At 38.2% G+C, this 26,893-nt stretch overlaps 1 protein-coding gene across 1 annotated transcript in view; it reads right to left on the reverse strand.

The window, feature by feature from the left end:
• Positions 1-26,893, reverse strand: part of Galc (galactosylceramidase) — a 48,240-nt gene that overhangs the window by 12,777 nt on the left and 8,570 nt on the right. The window contains exons 4-11 of the mRNA XM_036206218.1: positions 25,207-25,320; positions 23,149-23,288; positions 19,587-19,625; positions 16,174-16,304; positions 9,695-9,850; positions 6,909-7,033; positions 5,145-5,272; positions 782-871 (exon numbers count right to left, since the gene is read on the reverse strand). Of these exons, the coding sequence (XP_036062111.1) occupies positions 782-871; positions 5,145-5,272; positions 6,909-7,033; positions 9,695-9,850; positions 16,174-16,304; positions 19,587-19,625; positions 23,149-23,288; positions 25,207-25,320 (923 nt within the window). The remainder of the gene's footprint in view (positions 1-781; positions 872-5,144; positions 5,273-6,908; positions 7,034-9,694; positions 9,851-16,173; positions 16,305-19,586; positions 19,626-23,148; positions 23,289-25,206; positions 25,321-26,893) is intronic.

Raw genomic sequence — 26,893 nt, forward strand, 5'->3', positions numbered from 1 at the left:
CTTTTATTAATAAACTTTGTTCTCTTAATTTTATGCATGTACATAATGAATTCTTAGTGCTCTCTCCCTTAGCCTCTCTTATCCTCCATCTCCCCCAGCCCTGTTGGCTGCCTAATAATTCCATGACATCACAGTTGAGAAGGTACACTGGCTTCTTCTGTGTCAAACCTAATAAGAGTTTTAAAGAAATTGATGACTTGGGAGTATTTTTGTTTAATTGGGCTTTATTTTGTTTGTGTTTTTGGTATACCATACTCTTATCTAAGCTTTAGTGCTTAAAAACCCATCGCCAGGAGGTGGTGGCACAAATCCCAAATCTCAGAAGGGAAAGGTGGGATGCTCAGGAGGTTGTGGTCATCCTCCACTGTGCAGTGAGGCCAGCCTAGACCATGTATTATATAAGCCTGTGTATTAAAAAAAAATGCAGGAAATACAAGGCACCAGGATAGGTTCTATTTATACACCAATTCTTAGTAATTCTGTAATACATGACTTTACTTAAGAATTGATGGCCTGTAATAGAACACAAAATGTTCATAAATTTTTAAAGACTTATTTATTTATCTGTTTCTGTATGCTCACATGTGTGACCTTTGGAGGCCAGAAGAGGGTATCAGATCTTCTGTAGCTAGAGTTATATGTAGTCATAGCTACTTGACAAGGATGCAGAAAACCCAACCCCAATATTTAGGAAAAAAGCAAGCACTCTCAATCACTGAGCCATCTCTCCAACTTTAACATAAAATCTGAATCTAAATAAAAGTTAAACATAAGTACTTACCAAAGATCCCTTTAGAGTGAAAGTAGCCACCTGGTGTGAGACATTATAATATGGTAGATATGGCCGTATACACATTGAATGTTTATGACTCTGAGGGAAGAAAGTCATGTAAGTTAGCCAAATAACCTAAGAGCTATTTTGTGGGGTAAACATTATATAATCAATGCCGGAAGAGTAGCAAGAAAAGGCAAACATTTGTAACAATATGAATTCATTTCAAATTATAAAAAAAATACATTGCTAACATAACTTTTATAAGTGTACAGTGTGTGTGCCTGGCCAAAGCTTAGAATAAGGAAATTATCTTAATGGTTACTTAAATACATAGAAACAGATCCAAAGAACCAGAACCATAAATAAAATAAATGTAACAGATGATATAAATATATACTGTCCTCTTTTTTTCTCTTGGCTCTTTAAAAAAAATACATGTAAGGAATAATTTCACAGCACTCTGTTAGCTTCCTGCTGGACGTATGCCTCTGTACAATAAATGGGAAAATATAAAAGCCTAAAGGGAATGGAAGGGCAGAAGGCTAGTATCCCTGCATCTCCCAGGATCCAGTAAATTGAAGTCTGCAGTGGTCCAGAAACAGTAAGGTATGTGTGTAAATTCTGAGACCACTGCTAAGACACAACTCCCAAAGGTACAGTGGAAAAAAGATCATTAAGGGAACAGAATGTAGCATCAGAACACACTCACTCAATGTGAAAGAGTAGGCAGAGTGGGAATCCAAAAGAGAACAAAATCACGAGTTGTGGAAAACAGATATCACAAGGCAAAAATGAACCCAACCATAGCAACACTAATGTTTATTCAACAATTGAACCAAACTGCCAGACCCGATTAAGAAAAGCAAGATCCAACTGTGTGCTACTGAAAGGAGATGTGCTTCCCATTTGAAGAAACAAGCTTGAAAACAAAGATCAGGGGGAATAAATATACGAACAGATGCCACAAGAAAAGGAGCAATGATGAAGAGTAGGAGAGAAAATCAATTTTAAAACAAAAGAAAAAGCCAGGGGGGGGGGGGGGGCACACCTTTAACCCCAGCACTGGGGAGGCAGAGCCAGGCGGATCTCTGTGAGTTTTCGAGGCCAGCCTGGTCTACAGAGCGAGATCCAGGATAGGCACCAAAACTACACAGAGAAACCCGGTCTCCGAAAAACCAATATATATACAGATACATATAATACACACGTAACAGAAAGTTTAATACCAGAAGTGAATACCTGAAAATATCAGAAATAAAAACAAAAAAAAAATCTCAAAATAATATAAAACAAAAACTAACAGAAGAGAGACAGTTCTACAATGGTTGAGATTTTACTTGTCACTATTAACAGCAGAGAAACGACCCCAAACAAGTAGACAGATGTAAGAAAGAGCCGTGTGGAGGTCCCACAGGCGGCAAAGCACTGCTGTGCTCCAGTGTGAGTTTCAGCAGGGCCCACATGCGAGGCAGAAGCTGCAAGGCCTCTCCAGAACACCAGGAAGTGTGCTCTCCAATCAGAATGGCATGAAATGAAGCGTCAACAGTGAAAGCTGCAAGATTCACAGAAATACAAATATAAACACATCTTGGTGTGGATCTATTAGCTCGAGGAAGAAATCACAAAGAAAATTTTAAAAAAAATACAGTCTGTGATCAAAAATGTTAAAACAAAACAAAATGGGAAAACTAAAGTCCCACATAGGAAGGAAGGGAAGGCTGTCCACGCGCATATAGTTTTAGGTGTTCCTTCTACTTTAAGAAGCTAAACAGTTTTCAGAAGGGCAAACCAAATCCATAGGACAAAAAATAAAGACAATAAATACTGGTGTGAAATACTGCTGTGCAGAAAATGAAGAAATACAACATTATTCCCTTGGGAAGATAAATAAACCTTCAGAAGACTAATCAAGAAGAAAGAGACATGACTTGGGTAGCTGAGGATGGGAATGAAAGCAGACCATTCCTACCAGCCTCGTACGACTAAAAAAGAAACTAAACAAGAGATTCTGTGCTCAACAACACAGATAAGAAAGACAAAAATGATAGAAAAATAGAAAATTCCAAGTTTCTGAAAAAAATTATAACATACAAAGAGACCCATAGTAAGTAAAAAAGATCCTTAAACTAAAACTCCCATGAAGGAAAATCCTGGGGCCAGATGACATCATATATGAATTCTGTCAAACATCTGAAGAACACCAGACCTTCAGAAATTCTCCAGAAACATTCCCAAATCACTCCATGGGGTTAGTAGCTTCCCAGAACGAACAGGACATCATGAGGAAAGGAAACTCTAAGGAATCTACCAAATCAAATCCAACATCAAATACAAAAGATCATGCATGGTACCAAAGGATGATCCATCTCAGAAATGCATTGGTGGTCCCACATCCAGAAGTCAGTCAGTATAAAGGAGCACACTATTAGAGTGAATGATGGGCAAAAGCAGCATGATCGTGCATTCCGTGAAACCCAGAACTCTGGATGAAGGGATTCAACATGCTCCATACAAAAGGCAAGCTCCTCAACCTGAAGTTGTATACACTGGCAAAACCCCAGCAGCTTGCAGCGCACTCTGCAGTGGCTTTTCTAGATGGGCAGCAGGGCAGGCGAGCTGGACAAACAAAGGACACACAAGGCTTCGAGGCCGATGAAGGGAGGTCTGGAGGGAGAAATAAAAGGATCTTACTTACTCGGTGTGCTCACTTAAACAAAATCCTCCAGTAATCCACGGAAAGAACCGGTTGTGAGGACAAGATCAATACATAAAAATCAATTGCATTTCTACACATGAGCAATGAAAATGAAATTGAGACAAGCCATTTACAGTGGCATCTAAAAGAATAAAATACTGAGCAATATTAATCATAAATTAATAAGTAAAATCTAATGATAATTTAATAAATAAATTTATTAAATAAGCCAAAGGAAATACAGCTTCTGGAGCGAAAAAGACAATGTATCATAGAGAAATTAACTAAGACATGGCACACAGAAAGACAGCCACATTTGCTGACTCAGGGTAAAATGGCATTGCTTCCCCAACATTCCTATATAGAGTAAATATCAACCTTAGGTTGTGCGCTTGAAATAATTAGTTAGTTAGTCCTAAAACTCGTGTTGAAATCCCAAGTACCCGAAATAGCCCATCTTGAAAATGGTCAAACTAGAAAACTCTCCCACTAGACCCTCACTCAGAAGTACCGTAATTAAGATGCAGTGGTAACCGCTAAGGCACAAGTATAGAAAACAACACACACACACACACACACACACACACACACACACACACACACACACGAGGCAGAGGCTGAACAAATGCTAAGCATCTCAGAAATAACAGGATCAGAACCTAAATGTAAGACTTAAACCAATGGCAGTCTTACAAAAAAAAATACATGTAAACTTCAAATCTTCATGACCTTGGCTTAGTCAGTCATTTCCTGTGTATGATACTAAATGTACACAAAGCAAAATGAAAAAAAAAATTGAACTTCACACAACTTTAGAACTTTTTTCCTTCAAAGAATGCCATTAGAAAGAGACAAGATGGGCATAGTGACTCCAGTGTTTGGGATGTTGACAGAGCAGCATTATGACTCTGGGATCAGCCTGGCCTACCCTGCATATGCTGTAAGGATGGGAGCAAATACAGGAATGTCACATGAGTCTCCCGAGGGGTTTTAGATTGATTATATATGAAGAACTCTTACAATCCAAGAAGAAAAATGCATAAACTTGAATTGACAGTGTAGCTCCAAATAGACATTTTTCCAGTGAGGACATGCAGAGGAGCCAAAAGGTATATGAAGATACAGCCAGGATCATTAGTCACTAGGAAAGAGAAAAATCAAGCTACAATAACACCCCCTCACACCCTTGAGAAGGGCTGTAAGCAGAGAGATGGGCGATAACTGCTGGAGAGGACATGGTGGTGCTGGAAGCCTTATGGACTGCTTGTAGCGAGGAGAGATGGCACAGGGAACTGGGAACTCTTCACCCTGTTAAAGTTACTGTTTAACCTGGCAGCCCCACTCCCAGCTACACACCCAACGGAACTGACACATTCGTTCCCAGGAAACCCTCTAAGGACAGTGAACGGCAGCCTTCATAAAAAGCCAGGATGAGGCTCAAGGCCAGCTATCCCAGTAGATCTCTAAGGATAAAGAAGGCTTAGAAACAACGGAAGCAGCAAGGTCACCATCAGACCCTGTCTCCTACCGTTCTCCCAGGGAGCCAGTCACAAGACTCTTGGAAAAGCGCCCTCCTACGCCCAGGAGAACACAATGCCCTTCTTTTCTCTGAACACAAAGTTTCTGGTGAAGTGCAAGATGTCCACTAGTTGAATATCAACAGCAAAAAATTACCATGGTTTCAATGATGATGGTGAGGTTCCCTAAGCCGTCCGTCAGAGCTACGTAGCTTCCTCCTTTCTCTAGATGCCCAACGGTCTTCAGGTAATACCAGCCCGGTTGAGTGAACTGAGTTGTATGAGCTACAGAAAAAGGAGAAGAGGTAAAGGAGACAACTTTAAAAGAAAACAGTCTTCCAATCTGAATCTGAATAATTCTAAGCAGCCACATTCTAGTGTAAGAAAGTATCTCCCAACTTTATGCTTCCACTTTTAAACACTTCAGCTGAAAGGCGAAACAGCAGGAAGGCTGTCTGAGCGACTGATAAAATTAAATGACCTGGAAGATTCAAGAGTGTTGATTGTGCATTCATTTTCCCAACGTGCAAAATGAAGTTACTCTTGCCCAGCCTTGCTCGACACTACTCATCCTATTCTAACAGACCACGGAAGACTCAAAAGACGTAAAGAAGAAAAGGAGTTTTTAAAGTTAGTAAATGTGTCTCAGGACCATTTTGTGGTCTCAAACATATATATCATCGCCTCTGAATCTGGTTCTGAAAATACACTAGGCAATATTCCACGTTCCTGACAACTCCCCAAAGTCCACAAAGTAAGTGAAACAATGCCCGACAACTGAGAGGTCATTTAACCAACACACAGAAGTCTTGCTTAATTTTTCCACCATGTTGAAGAGCTACTTAAGGAACTTAGAATGTCATGATTGCAATCTGAGAATTACACAAAAAAGAAAATTATCAAAATATGGGTTTAAAATTAAAGCAAGCTGACTTAGAATTATCTTGCTTTGGAAGAAATTGCTTTTTATAAAAAAAAAAAAAACTATGGTATAATTCTGAAGTAAAATAATTATAAATGTCAACTATCTTACTAAAATATTAAAGAAAAAATTACTATTGTTATTTATTTTAAAGGTTATTAGCTATTAACATGGTTATGTTCCTTTGGGTGCCATTCATTATATGCATAATCAACTTCTATTGTGACTGATATTATTGAAAAGATCTGGGTTTCACTGGAAGTATATGGATTCAACATCCCTGTCTTTAAGCCATGTAAATTATGTCATATCTAGTAGACATTTGAATTGATTTCCTCCTAGCTGTGAGAAACTCAACTACATTTATAATTAATCTCAAATTGCTTTTTACTATTTACTTTTACTCTAATATAGTTCTGGCATCTACCTAGTTTCTTCATTTCATACAAGAAACACAAAATCTTCAGCATGTGACCATTTTTTAATCTATGAGAGTCATAATTTTACCTTTTTCTAAAATTCATATCTTCACTTAGTAGATGCAGGGACCAATATTTCACATAACATGTATATTTACTTTGATTAATTTAATGATTATAATTTTTATTAGTCATCTAATATTATTCACTTACTTTAGTGCAATCAATAAAATGAAACTGATATAAAAGAATAATCCCAAAACTCCTAGACATGCTGAGCTTAGCTGAACATTTCTAAGTATATTCATTCCATCAGCTATGACTATGATTAGGAATCATACTTACATGATTACGTCCATCTCCATCACTGGACATCCTTTACCCTAAGCTGCTCTCTGTTCCCTCTTTCCTCCCGCTTTTTAAAGGCCTGGTCTCAGAATAATCAAGTATGAAATTCAGAAAGCAGTCAGGTTATCCAAAATAATGTTATAATGGTACATCTCCCTTAAAACAATCACACACTTAAAGCTTTCTGGTTTGTGTCTTTGGGGAGAAAGAGATAGAATCTAGACATCCATACCTGATATCCAGATAGGAGAGTCTACTACATAGTGCCCACTCCATGGCTCCTGGGCTGTCATCAATCCACTTCGCCCATAAGGCAATTCTTCATAGTAACTAGCCACCAAATTCCAAGCAATTGTGCTAAAACATTAGGGCGAAAAAAAGAAACACCAAAATACTATGTAAGAAAAACACAAATATCTAAAAGACTGGAGTAAAAACTTCTTTCATAATTATATGTAAATGAATATAAACTTTTAAGTGCCCCAAACAAAACATATGCTGCCTCAGTTCACCATCATCTTTAAAAATCCAGTTCCGTGTTCATCTAAGCATTTTAGTAGTGAAACAGAGAATTAAAAGTAACACACACATACACATACACAAACACCAACACACACATATATTCTTGTACAATACACACACACACACACATATTCTTATACAATACACACACATACATACATACATGCACACATACATGCAAGAATTCTGCTTAACAGCTGTCAAGCCAAAAGATGAGTCATGTCATGTCCAAAGATGAATACTGACATGTCGAAAATTTGAAACAAGTACAAGTAAAAGCTTGTCTATAACTGTTCTCCCATTGACAGCCTTTCAGATATCCCAATTTCACAACATAATTTCCTTGAACTTGACTTGGAACTGCTGCAGTTTTAGAGCAAGAACTCTTAGTCAGACTGGCTGGGTTCAGATCAGGACTCCACAACCTAACTTCTGTTGACCGACATTCCCTCACCTGTGAACTGAGGGTCACCAGGGAGCGGAGAGGATTAGATGCATTGACCCAACTCGAGCCTCTATTACTCCTGCTTCCGCTGAAGTACTAACTCAAACAGCTGGCTGGCCTGTCGGCAGGCCTTCTTTCAGATGACAGACACTTATCATTTATAGCACATACTGAGTTCCAGCAGCAGAGCTGTGACCCTACAGCTCTCGGAAAATTCAAGCACAGAACGTAAGTTTTTATACTTGGCTGGGTTCCTTACAGCTGAAAAACAAACAGCACCCACCCAGAGACTTTCATTTCCCTGACCAGCTGTTCTCCCAAGACACAAAGCTACTCTGGCACTCTTAGAAAATCTAAGCCTGCTCATTACCTCAATATAAAGTAAAAATAATAATGCTAATTAAACATACACCCATTATCAATGGACATCATAAGAGTTCCCATGATCTGGGTCACACATGGCTGGCATCCTCTATTTGTACATTGGTGTTTCCCAAACTTGGGCATCATCAGAATTGCCCTGAGTGCCAACCAGATGTACAAGTTCCAGAATCCTGGAAGTCTAAGCAGCTGTCTAGAAACCAGTTTAACAAGCATTGCAGGATGTCTTAAGACAGGGCATAGGTAGGAAATACTTCTTTATGTGACAGAATATATGGAAGTTATGATAAGTATCTTGATATGGTGGTGTATGCCTATAATTTCAGCACTCATGAGGTTGAGCGAGAATATAGAGAATTCAAGGCCAGCCTGAGCAACATAGGAAGACTGTGTCTCAAAAACAAAACAAAACAAATTTAAAAAACATGGGAAGAAAAGAGATGAAGTAAAAATATACTTAACATGAGGGAAAAAGTTATAGTGCCCTGTTAAGTGAGAAGCAGCTTACTCAACAGACCATATTATCAAGGTGTCAATTTATTATTTAAATGTATATAAAAACAGGAGACCATTTTAAGGACCTTCGTTTCAAGACAGCAACATTATAGGCAGCTTTGTCTAACTTGATATTCATCTTCATTTTCTCAATTGTCAGCAATGAATATGCATTATCCTAATACCAAGCAAGCCACTACAAAAGTATGTATATTGGCTTGCTTTTATTAGGCTTCTAATTATTTTATAAGGCTAATTTGGATCAAATTACTCCTAAGCTATCATCAAATCATTTAGGAAGTGTTCCCTTTAAGAATAAAAGGGACTGTATTGTTCTTTACAAACTTGGTTTTGTGAAGAGTTAGATAAAGTTAAGAGATCCCATAAGGAGTCGGCTACCCAGAGTACAAGTGAGTACCAACTAAAAGCTCCTGCCCTGCTGTTTTTTTTTTTTCCTGTAAGGTAGATATGAAAAGAAGGTGTGGGGGGTAACAAATCTACATTAAAAGAGACAGGGACCAAAACTTCTAAATAGAATGCACAGGCCTGTGCTCTATCTTTCTTTAAAATAAATAAATAAAAGTTACAAGTGACATTTTAAAAATATGAATAAAGGCTAAAAATTAGAAATATTTTTATATGCTCATATTTATGAAAATGATATAATCATGTGATGAAATATCCTTATATTTTAGAGATACATACTGTAATTTAAAATACATGAAAATTATCAAAAATCATTATACTGCCTGAGTAAACTGTTCCCCAAGAAACCCAACTTACTTAATACAGACTCTTCTCAAATATAGAAGAGAAGATATAGATTAGACAAATATTAGGCATATGTAGATTAAGTCAATAAAGTATACGTTTACAACCATTAAATCTAGGATATAAAATTACAGTGGTCCATTATATTTTTCTACTTATTTTTAAAATTCATTATAATAAAAGCCCCCCACACACAGGAGGGGCTTGGATCTGCCTCTACTAAATGTGCCAGGCTCTGCTGACTCCTCATGGGAGGCCTTACTTTCTTGTAAGAGGGTATAGGGTAGGGAGGAGGCTGGAGGGACAGGAGGAGGGAAGAGAGGGATCTGTGATTGTATGTAAAATGAATTTAAAAATTCTTAATAAAATAAAAGCCCCCCCCCCAAAGATTGTAAATAACTTACGAGGTCATATTGCCATTGATATAATTCTGATTCAATATGCGACCCCAGCAGCCTGCACCATCATCATCGTTGACGGTGCTGAAATCTTCAGATGACCACAGCTTCTTGCCTGTCATCTTTGCATTCCACACTGTATGGGTTCCAGGATAATGTGCTCTAGAAGAGAAGGGTCCCAGTGGGAACAGTCAGAAGGTACCACTTCTATACATGAGATGAGTGAATTGAAATACAGCTCTTCGCCAAGGTTTGCTATTTTTAAAACGGTCAAGCAGCTTCCAGAAGGCAGATGAGAGATGGGAAGGAGACATCCGCTTCCCACTCTTCCATTGTAGGCACTCTACAAATGACAGCAAGTAAACAGAGAGGCAGAAACCTTCAACCACACACAGAAGAAAATGGCAATATTCTGGAAACCGTAAATGGATAGAAGTAAGTTGACCCATGAAGGTTAACACGGCCACTACCTGGACCACTGCAAGTGGAGAACAAGGTACAGAAAGACTCAGCCTTTCCAGAGTGAGCTGGGGAGCTCTGGACAAGAGGAAACCAGTCAGGAGGAGGCCAAGATAAGTGAGTCTATTCTGTCTATGAAGAAGCAATAGATTCTCCCTCTCCCTTTGGAGACAGAAAGCTTGACATTTACTCCAAGTCAAAGCACTAAAACAAATCCACAAAAGCCCCACGGCTAATGGTGTACCAGTAATTCTTGTGTGAAAAGAATGAAGTACACTGAGAAAATTAAGTTACTGTCTCAGAGCAGTAGTTATCTCAACCATGGGGATTTTAGCCCTGAAGGGGCTAAGCGATATCTGGACACTTTGTCAACTGTCCCTGCTGAAGCAGAAAAGGTTTATCAGCTGAACCTAGTAAGCAGAATCCAAGAATATTGCTTCATGTCTTGCAAGTCAGAGGACAGATTCCAATGACAAAAAAAATACCAGGAAAGACATCAAAAGTACAGCAACTGAGAATCTCTCCCAATACACCAAGCCCTTTCATTCCAATAGGAACAATAGGAACAATAGGAACAGACTCAATCTGGTAATGTATGAACATATACTGATTGTTGCAAGAATAATATACTGCTCTAATGACAACTGTAGACACTACTGATGAAATGAATCAACACGACTAAAATATTAAATGTAAATTAGAAACTAGGTAATAATAAGTAATACAATAATAAGAGTACATTCACTAACTTTAAGAATAAGATTATAAACTTTCCAGGTTAATTATTCACAAACAGATTTTAGCAATACAAGCAGCATAATGAGATTTATTATATAACAATTCTAATCTTTGTACTTTCTTGGAGTAGGATAACTCCAAAAGAATGACTGCAAAGGCCTTTTAATCAGTGTCATTGGAGGCCAGGTCATTTTAGCAGAAAGCCCTGTTTGGGAATTGTTTGTATCAGTAAAGGTGGGTTGAAGAACAACATGAATGGCAGGAGGAACTGAATCACGTGTCACACATAACAGAGAGCACTACAGAATCTCTATACTGGAGAAAAGTGAGGCGCCAACAGGACCGTGCCGAGGGGCTCAACACAGCTGAGCCAGGCTGGAGGGCAACATTACAAGCACCCAGGAGCATCTCAGCTCCTTCTAGGTCTAAAAACTTAATGTACTTTCCTTATTACGCCAAACTTGAAAAACCAAACTGCTGATCTTCAAACTACTGATGACTGCAGGCCTGTAATTCCAACACTCTTACAGTTTATCTTTATACCCTTACCTTTACACTGTGATCATAGTGTTCAGTTCTGGCACTTCAGTCAGACATTCATTGTCAAGATATTAAAAGTTAGGTTGCTCCTAGTTGGCATTCAGGAAAATGTATGGCTGATATACCTGTTGTTATTGTTTTCCGTGACTAGGTCTCATTCTGTTACCCAAGTTAGTCTAGAACTCACTATGTAACCCCAGGCTGGCCTCACACTCAGAGACCCTCTCGCCTCAGCCTCAGTACGCTGCAATGAACCACCATACCTGGCTTGTCTGATGTAGCCAATGAAAATATACTCATATCTATATTTTTAAAGGAGAAAAATCCGTTAAAACATTGCTATGTTATCATTGATCTTTAGAAGGTCATAAAAGAAGTAAATTTTAATTCTGTCTTTATAAGGGTCCACATCTTCCGAACTATTTCTACATTTTACAATTTTATAATCTGAACTATATTTCTCTTATCTTAAATATATTTCATGTATTACTCTGAGCTTTGTTTTCACCTTTTGGTTTATTTAATTTAATCTGGCATACCAAATTTTCACTCAACATGTAGTCAAAAAACTGTTTTTTGATTTTGAAAATCAATTTTCAAAACTCAATGTGTCTCACACTTCTGGCACACCTAAGATAAACTAGCCACATTTCCCGTGATCCACAGACATGTGACTGAAGGCTACCATATCAGACAATGCCGGCCTGAGGCCTTCCTTAACAAGTTCAGCAACAGACAACAAACAAGCCCTTCAGGAACTGCAGAGGCTTGTTAGGAGAATGAGATGCCAGAGCAGAATCCAACTAAATCAGGCAATGGTGTTTACACTGACGGAAAGTGCACAAGGCACTGGGAAGAGTGGGGCCCGGCAGAAACATCCCAAGAGGCACAGCAACTCCAAAACTAAAATCTGCACATACAGCACAAGGCGCATGCAACATGAATGATGCCAGGAGGTACACATTTCCTCTGGCCGGAGGAGCCAAGGAACGAACATCTCATAAGACTGAAACCTAGAAACAATACAAATAACCACTGAGGAAGAATTTAAAAGGTCACACATACAAAACTGAGACAGTCACAAAATTTCTCATCCAGGTAAGTCTTCTAGGTCATTCTGACCTAGGGAGGGCTCTCTGTAGTACAGATTGTCATCATGAAGATTGTAAGCAGGCAGGTGTAGTGACTCAAACCTGCAATCACATCTCCTGGGCAGAAGTCATAAGGATTGTTTGAGATCAGCCTGGGCCAGAGAAAACAGCAAAAAAGAAAACCCCCAATAAAGGCCTTTCCTACTTATCTGGAATTTGTAATGAACAACCAGTGAGCACCCTACATGGTCAACAATGCAATTGTACAAGTAGCTTGTTGAAATCTTGGGTTCTGCCTGCTTCTGTCTTCTGAACATTGGGATTAAAGATATGCATCATTTCATAAGTTATAACAAATAGAAATATAGAAGTGATCCAAAATGTTTGCAGTTCAAAGTTTACGCAAAGTTCTGAGGAGACATTAAAGAGGAATGTTTCCCTTGTTTATTGATGGAATGCATGTCTGACTGACTTGCAAACATTAAAGACAGAACATCCTTTTCCATGATTTTTTGTTGTTGTTGTTGTTGGTAAAGTTTCTACGTTAAAAAAATGAAAACTGCTGTATTGATTTCCCTTCTTGATAAAGGTCTAAGTGTTCAGTACAGGGGAACGCTAATCTCTTCTATGAAATGCCATCTTAATGAAATTTTAAACAGGCAAAATTATTCCTTGGTATTAGAGGTCAGGTTAGTAGTTACAATTTGAGGTAAATGCATAGAAAGGTTCCCAACCGGTCTGGGTACTTTTCAATTTTCTAGGTGATAGGTCCACATGTGTGTTCATTCTGTGGTAATTTATTAGCTCACCTGGCATGAGAAATACCAATCATAGATGTAATTAGATCTTCATCACCACCATTTAAAACAAACAACAACAACAAAACCAAAAAAAAAAAAAAAAAAAAAAAAATTAGGGCACAGCATAGGAGCACATAGCAGTTCCTCAATTTCAGCACAACCAAAATTAATTGTTGGCTGGTTAATTTCAGATGTGGGAGAGCTGACCTCTGTACCCGGGAATTGCAAACACTTCTGGCATCCGCCCACAAGATGCTAACAACAAGTCTTTATCTAACAAGATAGTTACAAATATTCGCAGAAATTGCCAAATGTTTCCTAGGTGACAAAATTGTCCCCAGCTGAAACAACCAATGTCAAGGTCTGAATCAGAATGACCGTGACCTGCAGACACAAACACAAGTCTCCCAAGTAAAAAGACGCCTCCTTCAGCCAGAACCAAGAGGCTGAACCCACGGCAGCAGATTTTGCATCACCAGAATCATGGCATAAATCATTTAATAACAGAAAACATCTGTAACAAAAAAACCCAAACATCAGTTACATTAAAAATGGTAAATGTGGGCTGGAAAGATGGTTCAGTGCTTAATAAAACCTGCTATTCTCTTCAGGAAGCTGCAAATTCAGTTCCCAAATACGCACAGCAGACAACTCATAAACTCATTATCTCTGCTCCAGAGCATTCGAGACCTTCTTCTGGCCTCCAAGAGCACCTACTTACATGTGGCGCGCACACACACACACACACACACACACACACACACACACGCACACACATTTAAAAAGAAAAGAAATATGATTTTTTCAGAGCAGTATGAGAAAGAAAAATTTAATTAAATGCAAGAGATGTATCTAAAATAAAATTACTTTGAAAGTCAAAAAATTAAGGGTAACGAAAACTGAAAGCAGGATTACTCTTAATCTCAAACAAGGAAGAATTCAGTTCAAGAAATACTGAATGAGTCACAGAATGACATTTCTTTCAGTAATAGTTAGAAAGCACAAAGATAAAAGATTCATTATCTGTATGCCAAGAACACAGCACCAGCTCTCCTACAAACAAAACTATAAGACTGAAAGAGTCAATACTGTACTATAAGAGGAATGTGCAACACAGCTCCACACAGATCACATGAACAGTGTAATTAGTATACTGAGCACTTGAACTATATCAGTGAATTTATATACTAAACCCAATCTGTATCCTATTAGAAAATATATCATAAGTCAGAAAGTAATTATTGAGAAAAAGAATTTTAAATAATACATTTACCATTATATGGCCACAATCAATAAAACATTAATTAATGAGAACAAAAGAAATAAAGCTATGGCTCAGAGGGAAGGTAATTTCACTAAAATACCCATATGAATAATGAGTAACGCAACACCAAACTTCTTCATGAAGTACAATAGAAACTACCCTTCTATCCTAACAGCCTTCCTAGCCAAACACATTCAAAAGCTCAGATCTAAGCTTTTCATATAAGTTCTAATGTGAAATCTTCCATTTCTACTGTGTCAAATGTTTAAATATAAATGTACACTCTCTTGAAAAAAAGCCCAAATGTAATTTACTCTCATCAACTTCCCAGAAAATAGGCTAGACATATGCTAAAGCACAAGGGTGAACTGCTGAAATCTAGACTAAGAAAACTGCACAGAACAAGCTACCCAGTCCTTGCATAAGTTACATGGCAAAAACAGGCAAGGAGTTAAAGGGGCTGAATTACAAACCAGTCGGAAGATACGTAATTACCAACCAATAGAAGACTCTTAAATGGATCCAGATCCAATCAACTACAACTAGCAAATCAGAGTAATATATGTTTGATAATATCAAGAAACAATTACCTGCTTGGGTACAATAATGGTATTATTTATGGCAAAGGGGAAAGAATCTGTATCTTTATACAGACATGATGAAATCTGTAGGGAAGAAATGCAACACAATGTCTGAAGTTTTTCCCCAAACATGGAGAAGATGGGAAAAGAAATGAATAGATGCAGGAATGACAAATGGCCATGGGTTCTTACTTTCTGAGGCTGAGTGATCAGAACATACATATTCATATTTCTGCTTACTTTGGTAAACATTAAAAACTCTTGTGGAGGCATAGCTCAATGGTAGAGCACTTGCCTTAGCATGCATAAGGCCCTGGGTTTGGTCCCCAGCATTGAAAATGAAAAATAAAAATAAAACACTAAAAAACAATACAATACAAATTTTTTCTCTTAGAAACAAAGTATATGCAGAGATTCAACTGAGTCAAGACAGATGAAAAGTCAAATTTCACACATATGCAGATTCTATTTTTAAATGCTCATATACCATGATGACACATAGATCATATGTTTACTTTTAAAAATCACACTGCTGAGCTCAGTTCAGTTAGGACCCAGAGAGCAGTAAGGCAGAAATGGACTAATAAATAGTCAAATGTCTAAGAGTCAAAATACTAAGGATACAAGAACAAAGACAGTAAGTGTACATATCAAACCACTTACAAAACTGTTCATGCATGAACACTGAGTCCCAGGAAACCCAAGCTAGAAATGAAGTTCACGACATAACCTTGGTCACTTCTAAATACCTGCCTCTTAATATAAACAAAACTCCATTTTATTAATCTAAACATTAACTCATTTATCTACAAAGTCACCAATACATTTCATTGTCATAGAAGGACCCCCAAATACACATCTCAAAGAGAAATGAACTGTGAGTAATCAATGCCTTATTGAGTAAATACTACCATAAAATGTAATCACAGGAGGAGAAGGTGAGAAGAAAGGCACAGTCAACCCCCATAAAGAAACAGCACGCTGTTGGTTTTCAAGGTAAATCGCACCTTACCCTATGACATCAACCGCCTTCCAGAGGTCATGGTCAAGCAGCATGGAAGAAGAAATCGGCTCCCAGAGATTATCACTTGCTATGATTTTCACTTGCTGGAGACCTTGATAATCCAGCATTTTTCTTAATTCCTTTGGATATATAAACAGAACACAGCTTTTAGTTGCTAGAATATGACCAAAATAGCCAGAGTATCTTTCAAAAATCCTGCATTCTGATGACAGTTTCAGCACTGCTTCTCAACAGGAGTGAGTTTCTGTGATAATACTGTGGAGGTATTTTCCTTCTGAGTTTAAAATTCAGTGAAACAATAGGAATTAGAAAGTTGGAGGAGACAGGTGTACATAAAACTCATTAAACAGTATTACATAGAAATAATGCTATTTTTTCCTTTTTATATGCATTCTTCCTCAAATTTTCTATGCAGACATAATGATAAAATTGAGATATTATCTGTACTGTATGGTAAAATACTCCAATATCTTATTTTAAGTATTTCTCATTATCTTTAAAAATTCTATTACTATTAAAAAAGATCACAGTTCTTAAAATTTTTATATGCCATATTTACTATAATATAGAACTGTCCCATTTTTGCTTTCCTGTCTCTCAGGCTTATAAACAGGGTAGGAAATAAGATCTGCTTGCAGGGCCATTTGCCTACAAACTCTAAAGGAAGATACAACATTCTACCAGGAAAACAAGCACTCAGAACACCAAAATGTATAGGATGTCTATGTGGAAAACAGGGGCAGAGGAAAGGACACCAATGTACCCAGGATTGGAAGGAATCAATTCTATACCAAAGGTGTTTCTTGGTTAACTGATACAATCGCCCCAGCTGTGAATCCTTCCCATCCTGGACAGTCTCTGACATAAGCAGCAGGTGTTCGATGACAGCTGCCAATTAACATAAGGAAAAATGAAGGTTTTCCACCAGCTGTGACTTCTGATATTATAGTTTATGACATTTCCAATGAATGTATTATTTTAAAGAAGCAAATAATAAATTCTATAATTAAATCCATGCTGTACTTTACAATAGGTGGTGTTTAAAATTTATGTTCTTATATACTGTCCTAGGTGCTACAAGTGGCAGGAATATGTAGTATGAATTCAGCTGAATATGATAAGGCTATACCTGGAAAAACAGGGCATTCTTCCAGAGGAACCCAAATCTCAAGGTGTATTTGGTGTTCTTCAGCTTTTAATATATCAGCTGTTTCCTGCTATGAATTCTTGTGTTCTCTCACACCTTCCCCAAGAACTTCTAATAGTGTATTTTATCTGCTTTGCTGTAACTACCTATTTAATGTGTCCACCAATGCATATGACAAGTGTCTTGTTTGTGATTTTCTTTGTTCTGCTACTATAACATTTCATAAAACTGCTTCCACATTGGAACACGAAATTGGGAGTAACCTAAATCCTAGACCATGGTCACTTGTATTTGTCTCCGGAATAAACCACCTCTTAGCCTTTGTTACTTACTGCATTGACACCACCCTTTCACCACCCTGCTTCATGCTTGCAGCCTGGCACTGACAGTCACCTCACTGTGGCTGCAATGGATCCTCTCTAAACCATACCCGACCTCCTTGCTAACTAGAAATTTGTTAAGATGTGCCGTCCCCCCAGTGACCACAGTAGCCCACTGTCTGGGCTCAGTGCCACTCTTGCTCCTCTCTTGTCTGATGCATCTTTTTGCACCTTTCAGCTCTGACTTCAATGCCATGTGCCTGCCTTAGAACCCGGGGAGTTCCTGCCCACATACTCCTGAGGATTACAACTATACAGAATCTCTTTCACCAGACTTCCCCAACCAAGCTAGGGAGAAGGTTCATGTCTTCTAAGTATGTTCTGAAAAGCCAGTATTTTCATTATTCTTTTGGAAAAATTATGACTAATATTTTCTCTCTATCCCTTTGCCAAAACTTCTTTTGGGAATAAACAGTATCCCATATCATTGCATTCCAAACATAATAACCATGACTGACATAGTATGTGTTGAACAAATATCACTGATTTGTTGACTAAATGAGCAAGCAAAGAAATGCATTGGAAATTATCTGCTTAGAAGCATGTACACTTGATTTAAAGAAAAACAGCAAAAATTTAAATGAAATATAAGTACAAAAAGTGACATAAGACAAGACAAACAGAGATGAAATATAAACTAGTGAACAGCTAAATCTGAGAAGGAAAACTACTGGGTTTTCCTAATGACAAGAATCATTACTTTCAGTTTTCTGTTTCCTGGAAATAATAACCACCTCATGGGAGAGACTTAAAGGTATTAAAGTGATCCAAGAAAAGTAGTGAAGGAAAATTTAGAAATACTGGGCACTACCTCTCCAATGATGGCAAATAGAACTGTGTTATGTAACATACTCTGTCCTAGATAGATTAACTGTCAACTTGACACAGGCCAGAGTCACAGAAGAAGAGTCTCATTTGAGGAACTTCCCAGATCAGATTGGCCTATGGTCATGTCCATGGGGGTTTCCTTGACTGTTAACTAATATGGGAAGGTCCAATCCACAATGGGCAGCACAATCCCTAGACAGATGGCCCTGGGCTAGCTAAGCATGAACCTGAGAGTGGGCCAACAACAGCATTCCTCCATGGTTTCTGCTCCAAGCTCCTTAAGCTCTTACCCTGATTTGGCTCAGTAATGAACTGACTTGGAAATGTAAGCCAAGTAAGTCCTTTCCTCCCCAAAACTGCCTTTGGTCAGAGGACCTTATCACAGCCAGAAATGTAACTAGAGTATATAAGAACAATATCCTGGGTATTTCAAAGAATCTCAGAAATCTGATAAAGAAAAATGCTAAATTTCTTGTGTCTTTAAAATCTAAAATAATACAATTGTTTTTATAACATTTATCAGAATTCAGAATTCTAAACCTAATATATGTATTATATATATGCACACATATTTATATATGCACATATTTTGCTTGATTGTTTGTTGAGATATATAACCCTAACTGTCCTGAAACTCACTATTTAGACCAGAGTGGCCTCAAAATCACAGAGACCTGTCTTTGCCTCCCAAGTACTAGGATTAAAGGTCTGCACCACTACATGTAGTTAATGTTTTGTTTCATTTTGCTTAGTTTTCCTTTTGGTGCTAAAGGGCTTCCAATAAGCATGACGTTCACTGTAAGCCCCAACCCTACCCCATAAAAGAACATTCAACATAACTCTTCAGATAGTAGTCATTCAGGGCCTATGAAAATTTGCATACATACATATTCTTCAATATCAGGAGTACAGACATTAAGAATTTCATTTTATGTAACATCTAGCAAATTAATTATGCTGTCAAAAAATAACGTTTCTAATCCAACTGTCCTCCAAATTTCTGCATATAAAAGCATAAGAAAAAAAGAGATTAAAGCTTTACAGACCTTTATATAGCTGGCATCAAATGGTCTTTCATTCCAAATCTGCAAGACAAAAGTCCAAAATATCTGAATTGAAAGTTTTTAAATGTCCGAACATGAACACTACCATTAAAAGCACCACTTCTCGTACCATCCTTCATTCTGATAAGAGTTTTCCTAGCTTCTGAAAATGGCTGTCATAGAATTTGTAAATAGGTTTATAAAGCAACATACCTTTTAAAGACTAAAAAGGTTTTTAAAAATGTTTTTAAAAAATACTTAGAGAATATTTCCAAAGTAAGTTATGGGGCTGGAGAGACAGTGCAATGTAAAAGAGAGAGCACCTGATCCTCTTTCAGAGGACCAGAGCCATTCCCAGCGCCTGTGGTGGCTCATAACAGTCTCTGATCACAGCTCCTGGAGGTCCAGCACCTTCTCTGGCCTATATGGACAGCAGGCATACATGGGGTGCACATACACACAGGTAAACACTTATATACATACATATATACATATATAATCATTTTCTCAAAATAAGTAATTTATTCTAGAAATTTCCAACAACACAATATGCATTCATGCAAAAAATATTAGAACTATAATGTGTACAAAGACTATATTGGGCGTTGGAGAACTAACAGGTGTGAGAATCACTGAAATAATTCTGTTATATCAACATAATAAAAAAAATTATTCACCAGGGAACTGTATAGAAGAAATTTGTTTACACAGAGAAATGTAATGATCATCAAGAACACAGAGCAGGCTCTTAATCAGGAAGGAGAAAGGAAACACACTCTGCCCTCAAGTTCAGCATCATGAGGGCACAGTTTCAGTATCGAAAGGGAACTTCTGAGACTTTAGTCTTGTAGTCAAGAAAACCCTTATAGAGGTGAGCCTAGAGTCTAGGGGTGACAGAGAACTTATTAAAGAGGTACTTCACAGCATGTGATTATTAGAGGCTAAAAGAGATCCATCTGTATCTAATCACACGAAGGGCTTAAATATTCCAACACTAAAATAAAAATATAGTAAGTAAATAAATAAAAATCCCAGATACAAACTGTCAGTTATAATTTGGAAAAGTAGAGTAAAAGCAAGTATACTCTTGACTCTCCCTTCCTATGTCCATGGTTCCTCGTGCCTAAACCATCCTACAGGAGGACCTTGGGTCAGCAGCGGCGTCTGTCTCTCATTGACAAGAGCTCCTTAATCTTGATGTTGCTGGACCATGACAGCCACAGTTCTGCCACACAGCAAGCACTCAGGAAGCGCTGGCTGATCATTTAACTTGTGAGTGCGTGAGAACTTCCTATCCATTTTAGTCAGTGCCGTACTAAAAAGCAAATGCTTACAGAGACCCAATATGGCCATGTAAGGTGTTGTAGGGTACAGTTTTAGGAATGTGGCCAGCCTCCAACACACAAACTCAGTATGTTTTATACTTTTTAATGCATTGAAAGATGTTTAAAAAAAATAGTTTTGGGAAAAAGAAAGTAGATTTCCTTCAGCCTACAAACTTTTGCCCATCACCTGTATTTTCAAGGTCTGAGAGAGAAAAACAGTTTTGTTTGAAATGGTTATACTGTAAATGGTTATGGGTCTTAATATTGCCTATGACCTATTAATGCCAACTTAATATTTATGCACTACCTCTTTATAAATAATTCAGGTAATCCCTGGTTTAGGGCACACTAACCAGAATGAAAATAACTTTTAAAGCATAAAGGAACCACATTATGTTTAAGAACTAGATAAAAGCTTTGAAGGAGAATTTGAATGGAACTTTCACACACACACACACAAAAAAAAATTACTAACTGTAGCCAATCAAAATGCAGAGTTGTGTGCGGGCAGTGGTGGCAACACGCCTTTAATCCCAGCACTGGGAGGCAGAGGCAGGTGGATCTCTGTGAGTTCAAGGCCAGCCTGGTTTCCAAAGCAAGTTCCAGGAAAGGTGCAAAGCTACACAGAGAAACCCTGTCTCGGAAAGAAAAAAAAAATGCAGAGTTGTGGAGTCCAGCCTCAATGGATAGATTTACAAAACACTCCCACACCCACCTAAGGCTCAGAAAGCATTCCAGTAGAGGGGGCAGTAAGAACCAGAGATCAGGGAGTTTGCTGTGAGGCTGTGCCTCCTAGTAATTCATGTCAGAAACAACTCCCGTAAAGTCTCACCAACATGACTGCTCAAATGTGAGCTGAACAAGGACAATACCGATAGACACGCCAAGGTGGATGGGAAAAGCCCATGGGGCCTCAACACCACACAAAGAATTACAGGCTGGGAGGGGTGAAGTTGCCCAGGGGAACTGCACACCAATTGGTTGTCCAATGCCAAATGGTCAGCCCTGAAGAGATACATATGAGTAACATTATGTGGTCTGAACAGGTTATATTTAGGAATACATATGTATGTATACACATATATGTATGCAATAACAATAGAGAAAAAAAGAAGCCATGGATTAGGAGATTGGGAGGAAAAGAAAAGGAGAAATATTATAATCTCAAAAATAAAATTTAAAAAACTTTCCAATTAAAAAAGTTTTACTGTGAAAAAAAATTAAAAGAGAGGAAAATATTCAATACTGTTCAAAGGCAAGACTAATTTGGATTAGCAAAGAATAATAGTAAGGGGTCCCTGCAAGTCTCTTGTAGGGCTATTACACAGAAAAAGAACCCATCAGCCTCTTGACTCAAAAGGTTAATCAGCAAAGCACCATAGAATCAAGTATTAGGTGAGGAGCAAAGACTGAGCGCAGGCAAAAGGCCACATTAGGTACAAACTAGGAGACAAAGCCAAGTTTTGGTTTTTTTTTTTTTTTTTTTGGGGGGGGGTTGTTGTTGTTGTTTGTTTTCTGTTTTAGTTCCAACTCCATCATAGTTTTGTTTGGTTTGATTTTCTCATGGTAGTTATGTGAGTTCAACTTTCTGTTTATTGAAATAACAAGGACCATTTATACATTCCCTTAAAAAAAAATCCAACATTTCTGAGGCAACGATGTAAAAAGCAGGCTTCCTTTGAACCCCACTGACTAGGAATTAAACAAAAGTAGTCCCTGACATTTTTTTTTCCCACTGATCCATTTAGGAAAAGTTGTTTTGTTTATTTTTTCCCATGTGTTCTGAGTTTTGTAACCTGAAATATTTCCCTTTTTTCTTCTTAAAATTATATCAAGGGGCTGGAGAGATGGTTCGGTAGTTAAGAGCACTGGCTGCTCTTCCAGAGGACCTGGGTTCAATTCCCAGCAACCACAACAAGGCTCACAACCACCTGTAATTCCCAGTTCCAGGGTACCTGATGTCCTCCTCTGGCCTATGAGGACACTACACATACATGGTGGACACTACACATACATGGTGCACAGATGTACATGCAAGCAAAACACCCATGTACATAAACAATAACTAAAAACTAAAAACTACATCAAACCATAGTGCAATGCAATATGTAAACTGTATTTCTATACATAAAGTATGGTTCTACATCTTTTTAATGGAACAAAATAGGAATCAAATTACTTTCTAAAATTTCTAAAATACATATCCAAAGAGCAAATCATATTTCCAATGTGTTACTTACCCCAATATAATCAATGTCCAGGTCATGATAACGCTTGGCACCCAAAATCCATCTTACAATATAGTAGGCAGTCAGCTGAAGATTTACGTACGGCCAACTGAAACCTTTGCCCAGCCATCCAGGGAATGACCACGGCAAACCTGCAGGGAGGAGACAAGAGCAGAACACGTGAAACAGTGCTGGCATTACTAGTGAGAAACCCAGTGCACTAGGCAGAGGTCAATGTCCGGCTGGCTGAAAGAGAGATTCTGCCACACACAAACGTACAAAGTCTTTCTACTCGATAAAAACTAAGATTTCTTACTGCTCCCTACAGCCACATCCTGTACTTCCAAATGTCCTTTCAAGTAAATGAAATAAAAACAAATACCTCTCACAGCATTTTCTAACAGAAAGAAATGCACAACATTTTAACATCTCTAATCCCTGTGGGCATGATCAATATTACATTCCTGTTCTCTGAGGTCAAATTGAAAAGTCCTGAAAGGCTTATTCCAAACTACCGTAGGATGGTAAGTGTAATGTAAAGTTCTCACTCCCAAGGATATCTTCTTAATAATTAGGGTTAAATCATCAATAGGTGAGGCAACCAAGATGATCAAACCTAAATTGGCCATTAAATAAATATGGAAATGACTCAAGAGGAAAAGGCTACTGTGTGAAGGGAACATCACCGAGTGAATGGAGATTCTTCCATTAACTCTGACGGTGAAGTTAGAAGAGAGAACAGAAAGGCACTAGCTCTAATCCCTACCTCAACTACAGTATTTTAAGCTCAGTAGCTCATTTCCAATTCAATATATTACCAATCTAGTTCACTGCTTAAAAAAAAAAAAAAATCAGAATCAACACAATACAATTTTATTCTAAGCTAATTTCACTACATAAAAAGTACGACATTTAAACAATAGAACATTTTAAAACAACAAAATCCAAACTACAGTGAAGGTCTATCATGTGAGTCTTCGCTGGGATGTCTATACATACCTAAATGAGGGCTGACCTTAAAAACAGCAGCAGGGAGCATGTACTCAATTCAAAGACAGTTCTACTGTCCCAAACACTTCTGGAATCAATCATAAAAGCCCATTTGGAAGAATACACTCTTCATTTGGTTCTTTTAATTTAGAAAATAACATTCTTTCCTTTAATGATCAAGGGAACTAATCTTTAGTAACTTGAAGTAAGGTATTTAAAATAGGCCATGAATCTATTTAACTCAGTCTGAATGTAACTCTGCTTCAAAACAGTAAATTCATTTCAAATGATAAAAGCCCTAGTCTCTAGCTGTTTAAAGTAGCTCGTGCTGCTACAAAACTGTGAAATAAATGTAGTCCATCCTGAGCAACTATCCAGTCTGCCAGTAACACCTAAGCTCAATATGGGCATTTTCTTCATTACTGGGGAGGGCCCAGCCTATTGTGGGTGGGGCCGTCCCTGGGCTGGTGGTCCTGGGCTCTACATGAAATCAGGCTGAGCAAGCCAGTAAGCAGCACCCCTCCATGGCCTCTGTTTCAGCTCCTGACTCCAGGTTCCTGCCCTGTTTGAGTTCCTGTCCTGATTTCCTTAGATGATAAACAGTGATTCGGAAGTGTAAGCCAAAAAATAAATAAAATTTCATCCCCAACTTACTTTTAGGTCATGGGGCTTCATGGCAGCAATAGATGAAACCCTAAATAAAACACCAAGATTTAAAAATAACAAGCCAGGCATAAGAAAGGCAGCCTGTAATCCTAGCACTTCAGAGACAAGAGAATGAGCTAGAGGCCAGTTTGGGCTACATAGCAAGTTCCAGGCTACCCTAGGTCACAAAGTGAGACTCTGCCTCAAAAATCAATCAATCAAACATATACATATAAAAGAATAAAATTATAAACTATAAAGCATAAAGGTACAACATAATAAACGGTGGCAATGAAGATCAATCCTGGTGTCTGCTTCGTAGCTGGTAGAACAGAGGGTGATACAAAAACATGAGCACGTCCAGGATTAAAAGAGACTTCACAAGCATGATCTCAAATGCAAAAGGAAAAGAGACCCCTAAGCACTGCAACCTACCCATGAGGATAATGTTAGGGTTCCTCTTCTTGGCTTCCTTCATTAACCACCACTCATAGCCTCGGAAATAATTCTCATCTAGTTCATAGTGCATGTGGGAAGGTTCAGTGCCATCTGAATAGGGAGAAAACAACAGGAAATGACCCATAAGTGGTGCTTCTAGAGCCATTGAAGGTCTCTCTCTCTCTCATGCACACATACACACACACTCATACAGTCTCACACACTCACACACATACACTCACACACAAACTCAATTTCACACACTCATATACAAACACATACTATATATATGTATGTATATACATATATATATATATATATACATACATATATATATAATCTCACACACACATACTCAAATTCACACTCACACACACACACACAAACAATTTTTAAAGTGGTACTTTTCTTATATTCTAGTTTTGATTCAAAAGCTGTGCACATAGGAATTACATAAGAAGGTGGCTCTGCAAAGTATATCACTTCCTATTTTTCATTATCTTAAACACTGTAAGGTTCTTAATAAATCCACAATGTTAAGTGAAAAACAGTACTGAGAAAAATGTTATCAGGTTTTATTACTATTAATTCCCTGGACTAAGTTCTGCTGAGCTTTTGATCTCTCTGAGGTTTTCAAGCTCCCATGTCCAACCTTAAATCCACATCATCTCTACTTTGGGTATGAATCCCTGTACTCCTGAGCCCCAATTCTTACATTCCCCCATGTCATATGTCATGATACAGTAAGCTTAGGAAAAGTGAATGTACATGCATACCACAGCAATATCAAAGTCCTATGCTAGCACTCATAGTCAGCAGGGGAAACATCCAGGCCAGAGGTAGGTCTCTGACATCCAACTCCTCACATGCTCACATGCATCACAAACACCAGTCACTGCTAAATGGAGTCTTATAAGAATGACACTTTGGGCCCATTTCTTCTTGAATGTCAACTTGAGAATGAACGTATGTGTCCTTATCTCTAATTTAGCTTCAGCAAATGCACCAGATCAGCACTAACACCCTGTCTTTTGAGAAAGGCTTTTCTTCAGGAGCTTCACTCCAGCTCTGGTTTTCACCTTTTTATCTTTCCACATAAATTCCGCACAGACACTGAAGGAGGGCCCAGCAACTGATCTACCTCACTCTCACTTTCTCCCTCTCTGACGTCATCTTGCCTCATTCACTTTTTCCTTCTGAGTGCTCCTAAGTCAAGTTGTCCGGCAGTTTTCTTGGAGTCTAAGAAGAGCAGTTCTGATTCACAAACATCTTTATCACAACAGACTACAACTACCTCCCAAAACAACAGTGAGCCTTCCACAGTGGGTTAGAAGGGAAATCAAGCTGCCCTCTCAAGGGAGGATGTCTTCTCAGGACCTTTGCAGAACCAGCCTTGAGATAATGAACAATCAGACCACAGGGCTGACTAAGGTTATCTGCTCCACCAACTATGCAAAACTCTAGCTAGCCAAACCACAGACGTAAGCCTTCATTCCTCTTTTCAATAAGGCCTCAAAATCCTTATCAGCCCTTCAAAATCAAGCCATGGGTCACTAGACCGTTTTCTGATCATGTGGCCTGGATGGTAAGAGTGCCCTTCCTGTCCGTCACCACTGCCCTGTCCCTGATAAGTGGTCAGACTTAGTTTGTCACACTGGAAGCCAATGATTTTGTCCTAAAACTC

Source organism: Onychomys torridus, chromosome 14, assembly GCF_903995425.1.
Source record: "Onychomys torridus chromosome 14, mOncTor1.1, whole genome shotgun sequence".
NCBI classification, from domain to species: Eukaryota; Metazoa; Chordata; class Mammalia; order Rodentia; family Cricetidae; genus Onychomys; species Onychomys torridus.